General features: G+C 42.4%; 2 protein-coding genes across 3 annotated transcripts in view; one reads left to right on the top strand and one right to left on the bottom strand.

Moving 5' to 3' along the window:
• LOC309702169 (protein NLRC3-like) overlaps window positions 1–15,743 on the top strand; it is a 169,338-nt gene that overhangs the window by 74,226 nt on the left and 79,369 nt on the right. The gene's annotated exons all lie outside the window — the stretch shown is intronic.
• On the bottom strand, window positions 7,222–10,664 carry LOC309703003 (protein NLRC3-like; the record flags this gene model as incomplete). The annotated part of the gene is made up of 4 exons (XM_082527706.1): window positions 10,571–10,664; window positions 9,500–9,578; window positions 9,152–9,338; window positions 7,222–9,023 (listed from the first exon to the last, which is right to left on the bottom strand). Exons 2-4 carry the CDS (start codon window positions 9,500–9,502, stop codon window positions 7,222–7,224), a joined length of 1,992 nt encoding a protein of 663 aa, XP_082383832.1. The 5' UTR covers window positions 9,503–9,578; window positions 10,571–10,664.

The following is a 15,743-nucleotide window of genomic DNA, read 5'->3' as shown; positions in this document are numbered from 1 at the left end:
GTAATAAGCGAATGAATAATACAGAAAACAGAGATTGGAGACGGGAAACTGTTCTTGAAGTAGAGAGAGAGATAGCTAACTGTGCATGAAGTGTGATTTTAATAGTCGTGGAAGCAAAACAGCAAAATTCAGCTCGGTGAATTTTGGTTGGAGAGAGACAAAACCTGCAGCTCAGAATCAGCACAAAAAGACGTGAACACAGCGCGGACCGGACGCATCAGGATCGCTAAGCTCCGACAGCGTGTCCGTCTGCAGGCCGTCGGGTGAGAAAGCCGAGAAAGACAAAGCTGATCCTGACGCGTCGGTCCGCTCTGTGTTTACGTCTTTGTGTGGAGTCCGTGTACCTGCTCTCATCTGCTGTTTGGTTGTTGTTGAAATGGTTTTGTGAGCTTTAATCTGAGAATCTGACATTTCTGGCAAAACACAGTTATATTTAAAAGTCGATTCAGGATTTAATGAATTGATATCGCTTTATTCAAGCTACTCACCTCCCACTTCCACCTGCACTTTCAACTGGACCACGGCCAATCAGAGAGGTCCCGCCCCTGACTATCTCTGATTGGTTTAGTCCACGATAGGGGCAAAATGTGTGTCTGTTGTTGACCACAGGGAAGGTTGCAGATTTTTTTTTTTTTTTGCTACCCGAACATTTGGTCGCACAGGTGCAACCAAATTTTTTTTTTTAGTCGCACCACTGAAAAATTTGGTCGCATTTGCGACCAAATTGGTCGCACTCTAGAGCCCTGTTCTAAATAGCATTAGCTAATAACAGCAGTCTAATTTAATGCAAGTTAGCATCATTTGAGTTATAACGATGTGAGGAGTTAATGCTAAGTATGCTGCCATTAGTGGTTAATTCTAATTAGGGGTGAATAATTATTACCAGCTAATGCTAATATTGTTTTCTCTTCCCTTTTAACAATGCGAGCAGCTAGTGCTAGGTAGGCTGATGCTAGCAGCTAATGCTAAAGCTAAAGCTAATTTGAAGTGAATTAGCATTACATTAGTGAGGAGTTAATGCTAAGTAGACTGCCATTAGCAGGTAATGCTAATTTTAGGTGAATAGGAATTGGCAGCTAATGCTAATACCATATTTTCTTGCTTTATAACAATGTGACCAGTTAATACTAAGTAGGTTGCCGTTATTAGGTAATGCTAATTTAAATCGCTAATGCTAACAATGTTTTTTCTTACATTTTAACAATGTGATGTGTGTTACCGTTAATAACTATTGCTAATTTGATGTGAATTAGCATTATCAAATAATGCTAACTATTTTCCCTTGCATTATAACAATGTGAGTAGCTAATGCTAAGAAGGCTGCTGTTATTAGGTAATGCTAATTTAAATCGCTAATGCTAACAATGTTTTTTCTTACCTTTTAACAATGTGATGTGTGTTACCGTTAATAACTATTGCTAATTTGATGCGAGTTAGCATTACATTAGTGAGGAGTTAATGTTAAGTAGGCTGCCATTAGTAGCTAAAGGTAATTTGAGGTGAATAAGCACTAGTAGCTAATGCTAATACCCTTTTCTCTTGTGTTATAATGATGTGACGTTAATGCTAAATAGGCTGCCATAAGTGACTCTTTTCCCTTGCATTACAACAATGTGAAGGGTTTATGCTAAGTAGGCTCCCATTAGAAGCTAAAGCTAATTTGAGGTGAATAAGCATTAGTACCTAACGCTAATACCCCTTTCTCTTGTGTTATAATGACGTGAGACATTAATATTCTTCTCAAACAACAGAATGAGAATGAAATATTGATTCTAACAGGGCCCATAAATAGCATTAGCTTAGCAGCATTAGCTTATCAGAGTTTCCATCATGGTCACACAAATCCTTAGCAGAGCAAAGTGGCCTACTTAGCAATAGCTGCTGAAGTTGTAGAAAGCAAAGGGAAAACAGTATTAGCATTAGCTGCTAAATGTGCACTTGATAACAAATCTATTGCAAATTCAGCTGTGAATGTAGAGTTTGTCATTATTTAAGCTTCCATTTCCAAATGTTAGCTGCTCCTGTCTGCCTCTTTGTCACACACACAGACTGAAATGATTCACAGCCTTGTTTCATCCTTCTGTCAGCGTCACTGACTGTCACTGTGACTGTGGACATACAGCATGGGAAACATACACATGGCTGACACCTTATTAGGTACACAGTGGCCACTATCTCAGGTATCACCTGTGACCTAATAAAGTGTATCTAAAGTTACAAAATGTTGTCTCTGTGACCTAATAAAGTGTATCTAAAGTTACAAAATGTTGTCTCTGTCCAAATATTTATGGACCTAACTGTAGGTCTACTTTTAATGAAACTCTCAACATATCAGTTATCATTAATGTTCCTGCAAACAGACTCCTTGGAGACCCCCTACATAAATATCCATGTACTATCCAGCTAGACTAGTGTGTCTGTCCCTGAAAATATTACTGAATGTGTGATTGTTCATGTCTCATCTGCAGAAAAAAAACAGGAAGTGAATGAAGGACACAGGAAATGTTTCCAGCTCTTCCTCCTCTATCAGACATTCTCTCCATACCTGAGAGTGTCCAGTCTCCAGCCTGGATCCTTCAGTCCAGCCGACAGAAGCTTCATTCCTGAGGGACCTGGATGATTGTAGCTCAGGTCCAGCTCTCTCAGATGGGAGGGGTTGGAGCTCAGAGCTGAGGCCAGAGAAGTACAGCCTTCCTCTGTGATCAGACAGCCTGACAGACTGCAGACACACAAAACAACAATCCGTCTGTTATCCATCTCTATAGCAGCATAACTAAGTGATGGTTCAGGGTCACCTGATCCAGCTCGAAGCTTTATCAAAAAGGAAAGTTTGAAGCTGATCTTCAAAGTAGAGAGGGTGTCTGTCTCCTGAACTCAAACTGGGAGCTGCTTCCACACCCAGTCCAACATAGCCAGGCTTTCTTTGTGTTTGCTGCTTTGACAAAACCTCAAATCCCAGTCAGAGATGATGAGCATCATCACAGTGATGATCATTTCTCTGTAACCCAGGCTTTCTACTTCAGGATCTGTGCACGCTCACAGAACAAGGAGACCTTTAAACATCATTTCACTAAATGGATGGACTGAGCTCGGCCTACAGATGAACTGGATAAATAAAAGATTTGACCTCAGTGTGCTCAGTGTTACTGTCTATTCCTAACATATTCCTAACATGATAGCTGCACTTTAGAGCTCTAAAACTGGAACTGACACATATTTAAACTCTACATGTCACTCAGTACATTCAGTTCTGACACTCGCCCACAGTCCAACAAAGGAAACATGGAGATCACACCAGTTTGTCACCAAAGTCTTAATTATTCCAGAGGGCAGTGTTGATACAACTAAAGTTATTTTTAAGCAAAGTTGAGTTTTTTATCGTCAGAGTACTTCAACTCTGAAGTATCACTTACACGCTGTTGATGGCAGCAAACAAACCACCCACACAAACAGCGGTGGGAGGCTTGGGCAGACTACGTAGGATCAGCTTGTGGGAGGAGTCTAGATAAACCAAAGAAAGACAAGCTAACAAACGCCACAGTGAAGTGAGTAGCTACAAACTGCAGGCCGATTAGTGTTGTTGAAGAAGTCGGTCTGAGGAACGTTCTTAGGATCAACAAATGACGACATGTATGAGCCTCAAGACGCACCGTCACAAGAAGAACACATGAGCTGTAGAAAAAGGAGAGACTATGAAAGCCACAGCGTTACAACGTGCACCAGCTGTTGGTCTCTCTGGAGACTACTGGGCGTGGCTGGGTAACCATGGTTACTTGGAAGTTACAGTACATGATATTAATGAAGAGTGGGAGCTGCGTTCTATAGCAAACAATTTGTTTTGAGGTAATCAGCTGATCTTACTTTAACCGGAAGCCCTTGTGAATTTTTATGAATATGCCTGACTGTGCTCATTCTTCCTCCAACCTCTCCTTACCAAAGATAACAACTACATCAGTATTAGCTCAATAACAATTTTTGCAATTCAATTGTGAACATTCATTTTTAAACCTTGTGTGAAACGATAAAACCTAAAAGTCTGAGTATTATTCTTTGTGCAAACAGCTCTTGCAGGTTACCCCGGACTTAATAATTAAATAATAATAATAATAAAAATAACCTTTCCTTTGAGCAGCTGTTCAGGCTACTAAACTCATCCCAGAAATAACAAGTGACACCATTAATAGTGGAGCTACCTTTAACAGGTGAAACTGATTTGACCTATAAGGCTACTGCAGTTACTTCTTATCAGGTTTAGTAGGGAAGACATCTGGATGAGGTAGTTAGTAGTATGTAGTTAGTACCGGGCGACTCCCCTCCCCCACATCGGCACCAGAACCCTGTATTATCTACAGGGTAAGACTGCCTGTTTTATCAAACTATGGCCATTACTACTGTGATCATTTGCAGCCCAGTGTGCCGCTCTCTCTGCTGGGATGAACCACTGGAGCTCACCCAGTCATCCCTTTCTTTCTCTCATATTCTTTAAATCAAACTGTAATGAATAAATGAAGCAAGAAGATTTGGTGGCTCCAAGTGTTGTAGAAGAAAAGATAAACGTCTCATTTTGAGAAATCAGCCTTTAAAATTAAGTAGGTACTGTGAATAAAAAACAAACAGCGAACCAATCAGCAGTCGCCAATATCCTCCTAATTTCATTCCTAAAGAAATCAAATATATATATTATGGGCCCAAAGGAGCCTAAATCTTTAAATTAGGCAGTTCATGAAGTATTTTTTTAAATAAACAAAGACATGACTATAACAACTTTTAGTAATTCAGAGTCCAATTATCCACTCAAATGTAAATAAAAGTTCACTTGACAGCTGTAAAAGTTACCTATTTATACAATAATATAAGTCACATTTCAAATGATCATCTGTGGAAAAGTTTGAATCCTGACCTGAGAGTTTCCACTGCACACTGTGAACTCTTTAGTCCAGCGGACAGAAGCTTCACTCCTGAATCCTGCAGGTCAGAGTTACTCAGGTCCAGCTCTCTCAGACTGGAGGACTGGGAGCTGAGGACTGAGGACAGAGCTTCACAGCTTCTCTCTGACAGGTTACAGCCACTCAGTCTGAAAAATAAAAGACAGTCTATACAACAAATACTCATGTAGAGTTTGTTAATACATTTCACAACATTAAATCTTGACTTTCTGTTTTTAAAGGAAACATAAACATACTAAAATACAACATCATATGTATGAACTTTAATTAATAATGCTAAAAACTAAATGTTTTCTGATCTGACCTCAGAGTATTCAGTTTACAGTTTAAACGTTGTAGTCCAGCAGACAGAAGCTTCACTCCTGAATCCTGCAGCTTTCTGATACTCAGGTCCAGCTCTGTCAGACTAGAGGACTGCGAGCTGAGAACTGAGGACAGAGCTTCACAGTTTTCCTCTGAGAGTTCACAGATGTTAAGTCTGAAGATATAAACATGAATAAAGATTGTTGTTAAAGTGTAATCAAGGTGCAATAGCTTATTGTCTTGTGCTGAGCAGGTTAGTAAAACTTCACTGTAACTTGGAAATGAATAAAAATGCTATGAAACAAGGATAACTGGATAAAGACAAACAAAAACAAACATCAAACACATAAACAAACAGAACTAAACAGAATACAAATTGATCTGACCTCAGAACATTCAGTTTGGCATGTGGACTCTCCACTGCAGCAGACAGAAGCTTTACTGCTGAAGCCTTCAGGCTGTCGGTACTCAGGTCCAGCTCTCTCAGACTACAGGACTGGGAGCTGACCACTGACAACAGATTTTCACAGCCTTCCTCTGAGACGTTACAGCTGCTCAGTCTGTGAGAGAAAGGAAAAAAACAAAAACAAAAAAAAACAAACAATATATGTGATCAAATTAAATTTGTTTATATGTTGAACCTTTTTTTAATTTTAAACCTTTGAGACTATGAGTGCTACCAATCCAGTGCACACGATTGGTACCTTGATGGTACTTTGCTCAGGGGTACCACAAGGTAGCTATTCGGTGGATTCGACCCCTGACCTTATGATCATGGGGCGACCACTCTGCCTACTGAGCTAATAATTCTGTGTACACTGTCATACAATATTAACTAAAACAATTACTTTAGAAAATTTTAGTAATTCAATAATCATGCTCATTACCTGTGTATTGTGAATAACACTGGATTTTAAACACTAGCTGTATAAAACTCTTCCTGTTAAAGGTGTGTATAAAGGAAATGAGCTGAAATCCTGTCTTCCTTCTCTCAACCCAACCGGTCGCATCAGATGGCCCCGCCCCTCCCTGAGCCTGGTTCTGCTGGAGGTTTCTTCCTGTTAAAAGGGAGTTTTTCCTTCCCACTGTCTCCAAAGTGCTTGCTCATAGGGGGTCATATGATTGTTGGGGTTTTCTCTGTATCTATGAGGTGCCTTGAGGCGACTTTTGTTGTGATTTGGAGCTATATAAATAAAATTGAATTAAATTGAAAATGCAGACTTCATGGAGAATGTTTGCTGTCAGGATATATCAAAGACAAAGCGGAGATCCATCCAGTCTCTTCCACTAAGCCCACAGAGGGACAGACAACCACTCTCACTCACACCTGCATGAAGTTTAGATCAGCAGGTAATCTAACTGCATGTCTGTGGACAGTGGGAGGAAACTGTAGAGGACCCAGAGAGTAATTCTGTGGGAACACTGGTTATGGAAGCCTTACAGTTACATATGGTTACTGACAACAAACACGACCTTAGAGGCAATTTCAGTAATGAAGACCGAGTTTCTCCCTCCATACAGGATGAAAACATGACAGCACAGCAGAGATTTATATTTAAAAAGGGAGGGTGTGCACTGAAAGTGAGATACAAACTTGAACTTAAATTATGAACATCAGAAAAAGATGTAGGTGAAGTCTGGCAGGTGAAGTTTGTGCTTTAGAATAAAACAACCAAACTCCTGGAGTTGGAGACAAATGAACAAGCTGAGGATAATAAACCTGTCAGAGGGGCTGAAGCATCAGAGCTCATGTTCTTATAGGCTGGGTCTGGATTGTCCTTTGATAAGAGTTACAGAACAAAGTGTGTTTTAGAAATGCTGGAGTGAAACATTAAAACTACCATATATTTACTGAGTGACTGATGATCATTTAATTCACTATTTTAAAAAAAATGTTACAGTGCTCTTTGAACTCAGCATTTCTGATTTATTTCCCATGATTTTAACAATGAAGCGATGACAACATGTTTACTTACAGAGTTTTGTTGGAGGCTTTGACCACTGGCAGCATTCTCAGAAGAGCCTCCTCTGAAGCAGAGTATTTCTTGAAGTCAAACTCATCCAGATCTTCTTCTGATGACAGTAAGATGAAGGTCAGAGCTGAGCACTGAGCAGGGGACAGTTTGCCTGTGGAGAGACTTCCTGAAGTCCTGTATTGTTGGATCTCCTCCACTAGAGAACGATCATTCAGTTCATTCAGACAGTGGATCAGATTGATGCTTTTCTCTGCAGACAGATTCTTACTGAGCTTCTCCTTGATGTACTGGACTGTTTCCTGATTGGTCTGTGAGTTACTTCCTGTTTGTGTCATCAGGGCTCGTAAGAGAGTCTGATTGGTCTGCAGTGAAAGACCCAGGAGGAAGCGGAGGAACAAGTCCAGGTGTCCATTTGGACTCTGTAAGGCCTTGTTCACAGCACTCTGGTAGAAGTGTTTCTTTGCAGATTCTCCTGTTTCAGACTTCTGGGAGGTTGTTTGTTGTTGTTCCAGCAGATTGAGTCCAGAGTTGATGAAGGTCAGATGGACATGAAGAGCAGCCAGAAACTCCTGAACACTCAGATGGATGAAGCAGAACACCTTGTCCTGGTACAGTCCTCTCTCCTCTTTAAAGATCTGTGTGAACACTCCTGAGTACACTGAGGCTGCTCTGATATCGATGCCACACTCTGTCAGGTCTGATTCATAGAAGATCAGGTTTCCTTTCTGCAGCTGATCAAAAGCCAGTTTTCCCAGAGACTCCATCATCTTCCTGCTCTCAGGACTCCAGTGTGGATCTGTCTCAGCTCCTCCATCATACTTGACCGTCCTCACTTTGGCCTGAACCACCAGGAAGTGGATGTACATCTCAGTCAGGGTCTTGGGCAGCTGTCCTCCCTCTCTGGTTTCCAGCACATCCTCTAGAACTGTAGCAGTGATCCAGCAGAAGACTGGGATGTGACACATGATGTGGAGGCTTCGTGATGTCTTGATGTGGGAGATGATCCTGCTGGCCTGCTCCTCATCTCTGAATCTCTTCCTGAAGTACTCCTCCTTCTGTGGGTCAGTGAACCCTCTGACCTCTGTCACCATGCCAACACAGTCAGGAGGGATCTGATTGGCTGCGGCAGGTCGTGTGGTTATCCAGAGGCGAGCAGAGGGAAGCAGTTTCCCCCTGATGAGGTTTATCAGCAGCACATCCACTGAGGTGGACTTTCTAGGGTCAGTTAGGATTGTAGTTTTGTGGAAGTCCAGAGGAAGTCGACACTCATCCAGACCATCAAAGATGAACACAACCTGGAAGTCTTCAAAGCTGCAGATTCCTGCTTCTTTGGTTTCAGTAAAGAAGTGATGAACAAGTCCCACCAAGCTGAACTTTTCCTCTTTCAGCACATTCAGCTCTCTGAAAGTGAATGGAAATATGAACTGGATGTCCTGGTTGGCTTTGTCTTCAGCCCAGTCCAGGCTGTATTTCTGTGTTAAGACTGTTTTCCCAATGCCAGCCACTCCCTTTGTCAGCACTGTTCTGATTGGTTCGTCTCTGCCAGGTGAGGCTTTAAAGATGTCTTCTTGTCTGATGGTTGTTTCTGGTCTGTCTGGTTTCCTGGATGCTGTTTCAATCTGTCTGACCTCATGTTCATCATTGACCTCTGCAGTCCCTCCCTCTGTGATGTAGAGCTCTGTGTAGATCTGATTCAGGAGGGTTGGGTTTCCTGCTTTAGCGATGCCCTCAAACACACACTGGAACTTCTTCTTCAGGGTGGATTTAAGGTTACGATGACAAACTGGAGCTTGAAGCTCTGAATGAGAAGAAAAATAAACACTCAATTCCAAAAATAACTAATCTTTAAAACATGTTGCTCCATCTTCCATCTCTGGAAAATGTTCATTTATCCAGCAGCTTAAATCTTTAGATAAATACTCTTACGTCTCTGCAGACGGTCAGCCAGCTCCTCCTGCTTCATTCTCCTCAGGAAGTCCACTGTGATCTTCACAAATGCCTCTCTGCTGCTGCTCCTCTGACTCTCAAAGTATTCTGGGTAATCTGGACTCAGAACCTTCTGGATCTTCTTCAGCTCGTTCTTCACAAAAGTGATGATGTTGTCCTCCAGCAGCTGGAACAGAATATTTATGAATGAGCCAATCAGACTGAAATCATGGAGCCAAACATCAGATCCATGTTGGACACACTGACGATCCACTGGTCTACAAAGAGCAGCATGGAGATGACTGTGAACAGAACAGATGTAACAGTAGTTGTTGTACATGTACACACCATAAATATGGAGTCCAGCTGTGTTTGATGCTGCTGGGCAGACTGACCACTGGGAACCTCTGAGCTCTGCTGGTCCACTCTGTGGAGGAACCATGAAGGATTAGATCAACACAGGATAAAGATCCAGGAGTTTCTGCTCAAATAACTTCATCTGAATCAAGTCTGTCAAGTTTTAAACTCTCAGATTGTGAACATATCAGTAATTTTCAGTCTGTTTTCATGGACGTCCTTTCAGTGGTGATGTCAGGGATGATTTTGAAGAAGCTCATTAAACTGAACCATCAGCAGATCACTGCTCCAAAACCAGAACATGATCCGAGTCTCCCTCCACCACCAGAACACCAGCTTTACTAACGTGGTAGATCAGTGTAGTACAGATCAATAACTGATGAGTCATTTGATCAAAATCACTGAGTGCTTCACGTCTGACCCTCTGATGCTTCTGTAGACATTTTGCATATTTAATGAATGTCTGACAGTTTTACATTCATTCTATGAACACAGTGGAAATGTTGTGTTATAGTCTCCATGTTGTTTCCAGCATCATAAATTCTTAAGTTCAGAAAATTAGATTCTTTCTTCACAGCTGAAAAACAACAACATTTATTCTCTATTGAAATCTGCATCGTCCACTCCAAAGGTCACAATCTGAAGGTAACATCTGGTTTTGTTCCCTGTGGTTAACTCTGAGCATCAGTATGGTGGGATTTATCCACTACATCCACACCACTGTGGTTCAGTGTTGTCCTGATGGAGTAACAGCAGCCAGTATGATCCAGGCTTTAGCTGCTGGGTCTCTGTGTGACCTCTCAGACTGTTTAACAGATCAGACACAAAGAGAATCAGAGCAGCTCTGTTCTTTAAAGACAAACATGAACCCACTCAGGTCACACTTTCCCCACAGATATGAGCATCACTGTTCTCAAACAGCAAATGACCAAGTCGAACATTTGGATCTTTTCTCTTTCATTGTTTTCTTTTTAATGAATCTTTGTAACAATCTGAGGATGTTTCAGGTCATATTTATCCAGGAAACACAAACATGTAAAGGAGTCATCACAGCTCTCTGACCTCGTTGCTCCAGGTTCACCACTGAAGTCTGGAGGGTCACCTTTGGACCAGTCACTCCTCACAGACGGACTGCTGGACCCTGCAGACTGTGACCTCTGACCTCTGCAGACACAAACATGATTGAAGCAGCTGTGATCACACAGACTGCAGATAATGCAGCTGTTTCCTGTCAGTAACATCCTCTTAGATTAGAGTTCAGCTTTTTACAGGAAAACTGGACAAAACTGATTTTTGTTACAAACTCATTTTCATTTCCTCTCAGCTCACAAACACAGTCAGACAATCAACCAGAGTCAACACTGATTATAATGTCAGTGCAGAATTATTTCTGTTACTCAGTGAGTTCAGCTCTCTGACCTCGTTGCTCCAGGTTCACCACTGAAGGCTGGAGGTTGATGTTTGGACCGGTCACTCCTCACAGACGGACAGCTGGACCCTGCAGACTCTGCTCTGTCCTCCTCTTCCTCCATCATCATCTTCAGTCAGTCTGAGAGGTAAACCACAAACACTCAGTGAGTTCACATTAACAGGAGGAACTGAGTTACAGTCGCTGACCTCTGACCTGTCATGTGACCATGAAACCAGGTCAATATGTCTGTAGGTTCAGTCATCCAGGTCATGTGATCTAAGGAGCTTGGAGAGAAAAGAGACGTCTTTAAGTTTCTGGAAGACGTTTCATCTGAGAAGCTTCTTCAGCTCTAAAACCAAACGGTGGAGAGTCCCAGATATTTAAACCTGAGAGGGAAAGAAAGCATGTCGCTGACCCACCACTGATGTTATTTCAAGGAGGAAACTGAGAGCCTTTGCACCAGGAGCACAAACATCAGCTCCAGCAATGATCCACTGATGTGTTTTTATTCCATGTATGAATGTTGTTATTGACAGAGATGACGTTTGTGTGTCAGTGATGCAGTGACTGTTGTTGTTACCTGTACAGGCTGGTTAGACTCTATGAAACAGATCATACAGATCTCTGCATGTTAGAAGAGACTATTAAAGGTCATGAATGAGACAAAGGCAGGGAGGCGTCCTTTACAGCTAAACAGCAGAGTGAGAGAACAGCCAACACCTCTACATTTATCACATTATACAGCACATGTATGATACTGACAGGGATGAGAAGAATTTAGTGATTCTGATCCCATCATTGATATTACTTATTGATTCTCAGTAGCTCTGCTCTGACAGTCACCACCATCACTGAGCAGCATATCAAAGACATTTGTGCACATTAACTGCATGTTGTGGCTCAAATGTTTGTGCATGTTGGAGGCATTTCCTCTTTGTTGTGATCAGTGTTGGTCATTACTCAAAACAGTCATTATTACACATATTACACAGAACACTTTAATTAAAAGTAATGGAGTACGTTACTTCATTACTCCTCATAACATTACTTTGATGTTACTGTGTAAAATGAACAAATGAGCATGTAACAACATAAAGCTGAGGTACAGCCCCACACACCAACACAGATCCTGATGAGGTCACGTGATGTTTCTCTGAGTGTTTATGAACACAAATCAAAGATGAAACAGCACAAAGACACTTCAAAGTGATTCTACTGTAGAAACATGAACAGGTAGAAACCTGCAGCCTGACTGCTCATCACTTTGTTACCTGTTCAAGTTCAGCAGCAGCAGCTCACTTTATCACGGTGCTGGTCTGGGGTCAGTGTTTACTCAGCTTTACGTCACTCTGGGTTCTTGGCTAGCTTAGTGTTAGCTTAGTGTTAGCATGCTGTGTGCTAGCTCAGCGTCAGAGCTCTGCAGGTGTCTCGTGTGTAAATATTAATCACAGTGAGAGTAAAGGAGGTAAAGGGCTGTGACGTCATCACGTACGCTGCGTCCTCTGTGGGCTCTGAGTGAACTCAAAGTACAAACTACAAGTACACAAACACGAACGTAGCTCAGAGTGGCGGACACACTCGGCCTCGTTGGTCCAGCTGTGAGTCCGTTACCGTGAACTATGGAGCGGCAGATTTGTGCTGAACTAAGCTGCACACAGCTGATGTTAGCCAGGAAACATTACACACTGACTTTAATGGAGAGACCGGAAATACAAACACACACAGTTTGTTGTGTGAAGAAATCAAACACGAGCTGAACAAACAGTAAAGTTCCTAAAGACAAACTGTTAAAGGAGGAAACAAAGCAAACTTACAGTTTCTTCACACACCAACAACAAGCTCCACTCCACACCTGGACACTAAACACGGACACACAGGTGAGCTGCTTCCTGGAAGGAGGCGGGGCTCCACCTGAAACTCAGCACAGGTGGGAGGGGCTCAGCTCTGTGTGTGCTGATGTGTTAACTTTAAAAATATGCCGTCTGACTGCTCAGACTGAGTCAGAGTAAAGTTCACATGCTGACGTGTGGAGACATGAAACCTTGTTGTAGCTGCAGGTGTGAACACACTGATCCCAGATCAGCTCTGCTGTATTTGTAACATGAACATTTCTGCTGCAAAGCTTCAAATGTTCAGCATGTTTCTCTGTTTCCAGTCTATAGATCCAGTCACACTTTCTACCTTCACCTGTGCAGTAAAGACTGAGAGCAGAGCTGAAACCAAGCGTCCAATCAGTGAGCAGCATCAACACCTGAGCTTCATTCAGACTCTGTTATTGAAGATGTTGTTGGTACAAAGTTCATCTGCTGCTCACATGAATCCATGAAAGATTTATTTCACTGAATGTTTCTTCAAAGCTCATTTCAACCTGTTGAAGTCATGAATGAAAGTGCAGACTGAGAGTGGATCACATGATGTTTGAGGTGTGTCATGTGACATGTTCAGTATTGTCACACATGTCTAGATTGTCCCTGATATCATAACTGCTCAAACACTGATGATTATATTTGAAGAATTATTCCTGATGGCAGCAAAGTTTGAATGGAGCTCTCTGTCTGTGCTGATTTGTCGCCCTCTGGAGGTCAAAGCACAAACTGCATGATGTCACTGTAACCACCACAGAGACAGGAAGTGTTTTTATGACTGAAACACTGAAATGATGCTAACGGCTGTCGTTAGGCTCACTGACAGCAGTGCTGATGTGTTCATGTCAAACACTGGCTCAGGTCAGACTCCTTCATCCTTCTCCAGCGTGAGGCCGCCCTCAGACCCACAGGAGCTCTGACCTTTGACCTCCTGACCCTAACCATTTTAGTCTTGTTGCATCTGCAAATCCATCCAAACTGTAGCCGAGCAAAAGAAGCTGGAAGCTGTTCTATGAATGATGTTGTCGAAGGAGCTTGGAAAGAAAAGCGTCTGGACTTCTTTAAGTTGCTTGATGAGGGACATGGACGTCTTAACGCCCACTCACATCCTGGGACATTTGATCACAGGAAATCACATGATAGCGTGGGGCTAGATCTCACAATGGGTTCACCCAAAACCTTGGCTGATTGTGACCCACACCCGTTTTCACGGAGGAGGAGGAGTTTCACATGCTGAACATGTGACAGCCTGGTTTAAAGGGACCAAAAGTAACTGGACACCTGATTCAGTTCAGGTTTATTCATCCGCTCCAAACCACAGCAGCAGTCACCTCCAGGGAACCAGCTGATCCATGTAACTGGGGACAGACCACAGCCCAGAGCACTGGTTCATGATGTGTTTGTGGACTGTAGGTTGTTTGGATAGAGATGAGATGTACTCAGCAGTCTGTCTCTAATGTTTAATGAAATGTTCTGAAGATGATAATAACTTGTGATTTTCTTTTGAATGAATCTTTAATCGTGTTGTAGGGCCTCTGACTCTCATGAAGATTTTCACATCAATGTGCTTTTCACAAAGATATTAACAATGAAAATGACGTGCAGCCCTGAACTACTCATGCGTTAACTCAGCGGTTCCCAACCCCCGGGTCACGGACCGGTCCCTGAGTCGTTTGGTACCGCGCCGTGAGAGTCGAGGCTCGGTGTGAAATTGATGGTTGATAGGTTTGTAGCATAAACCTGTTCGCTGGATCGTTCAATCCAGCTACACAGCAAAGCAAGACACGAGTAGTTCTTTCTGTTTCTCGTGCACGGGAGAGACCTGGACCAACGCCGTTCCTTCGCTTGACCACAGTCGCTCTCGTCCGTTCCCTCGTAACACTGCTCTTTTATTGAGGTTACATGAACATACATAGGTTCATTAACATACACGTGAACAAAGGTACCAGTCTGTATGTTATGTAGGTGTGTGTGTGTGTGTGTGTGTGTGTGTGACCCCATAAACGACTTCCCTAAACCTGCTGGTCTGGAAGTCCAGCAGTTCATCTAAACAAAAGGCACTTAGACTAAAACAGACATCCTACCACAAAACAATAAGAAGGTAGCACCTCTCCCATGATCCCAGGACGTGGGTGTGAATGCCAGAACACTCTGGAGTCACACAAAGTCTTTAAAGACTACTATCATTACACAATTGGTTCTACACCTCTAAGCATATATGGTTAGATATTCCCCAATAACAATGACAATGATAAAATATAAATCCAACAATGGTTTTCAGGGTTTTTATCGTTAACTTCGTTTCCCTGGGTCTTTTCCCGTGTTGTAGTCGTGTGTCTTATTTTGAAAGAAATGTTTACGCGTTACCATAGCGACCAGAGAGCATTAAGGCTGCAGACAGGTGCATCCAACAACATTTTACTTTCCCTTATTTGATTTATGGACCTAACTGTATGAACTGGACTTTGGCTTTAATGCTGCTCCTCTTCATCATTGCTGTGTTGCATTTCCATCATTCTGCTGCTGGATTCACTGCAGGCTTTAACAAACACTCCTTTGGGTCCAGGCCCAGCCACGTGTTTGTAAGCTGCTGTGCTCCTCACAAATAAAGCCTGAAGCAGCTCAGACTGTTAGAACCAGCACTGAGCCCTGTTACAGTTATAGTGTTAGAGCAGCGGCTGCAGCCTACAGCATTTAAACTAGCTGACAGTAAACACATCAGTCCAGATGTTACCACATTACTTTGTGATGCTGAGAGTTAAAGGAGACTGGCTGATTAAAATCCCATTCCTTACATCACCGTCCTCTGCTCTGACTGCTTTCATTTACTCACAATCAGAATACTTTTTTGATCCCCAGGGGAAATTATTTAGGTTACAGTGCTGCAGCACAAACAGGAACAAAGACACAACACACTAAGTAAGAAATAGCACAATATACACAATATATACATGCATAC

The sequence above is a fragment of the Aulonocara stuartgranti genome (assembly GCF_965226115.1).
Source record: "Aulonocara stuartgranti genome assembly, chromosome: 3".
In the NCBI taxonomy this organism is placed as follows: domain Eukaryota; kingdom Metazoa; phylum Chordata; class Actinopteri; order Cichliformes; family Cichlidae; genus Aulonocara; species Aulonocara stuartgranti.
This window is presented reverse-complemented; position numbering and strand designations above follow the sequence as displayed.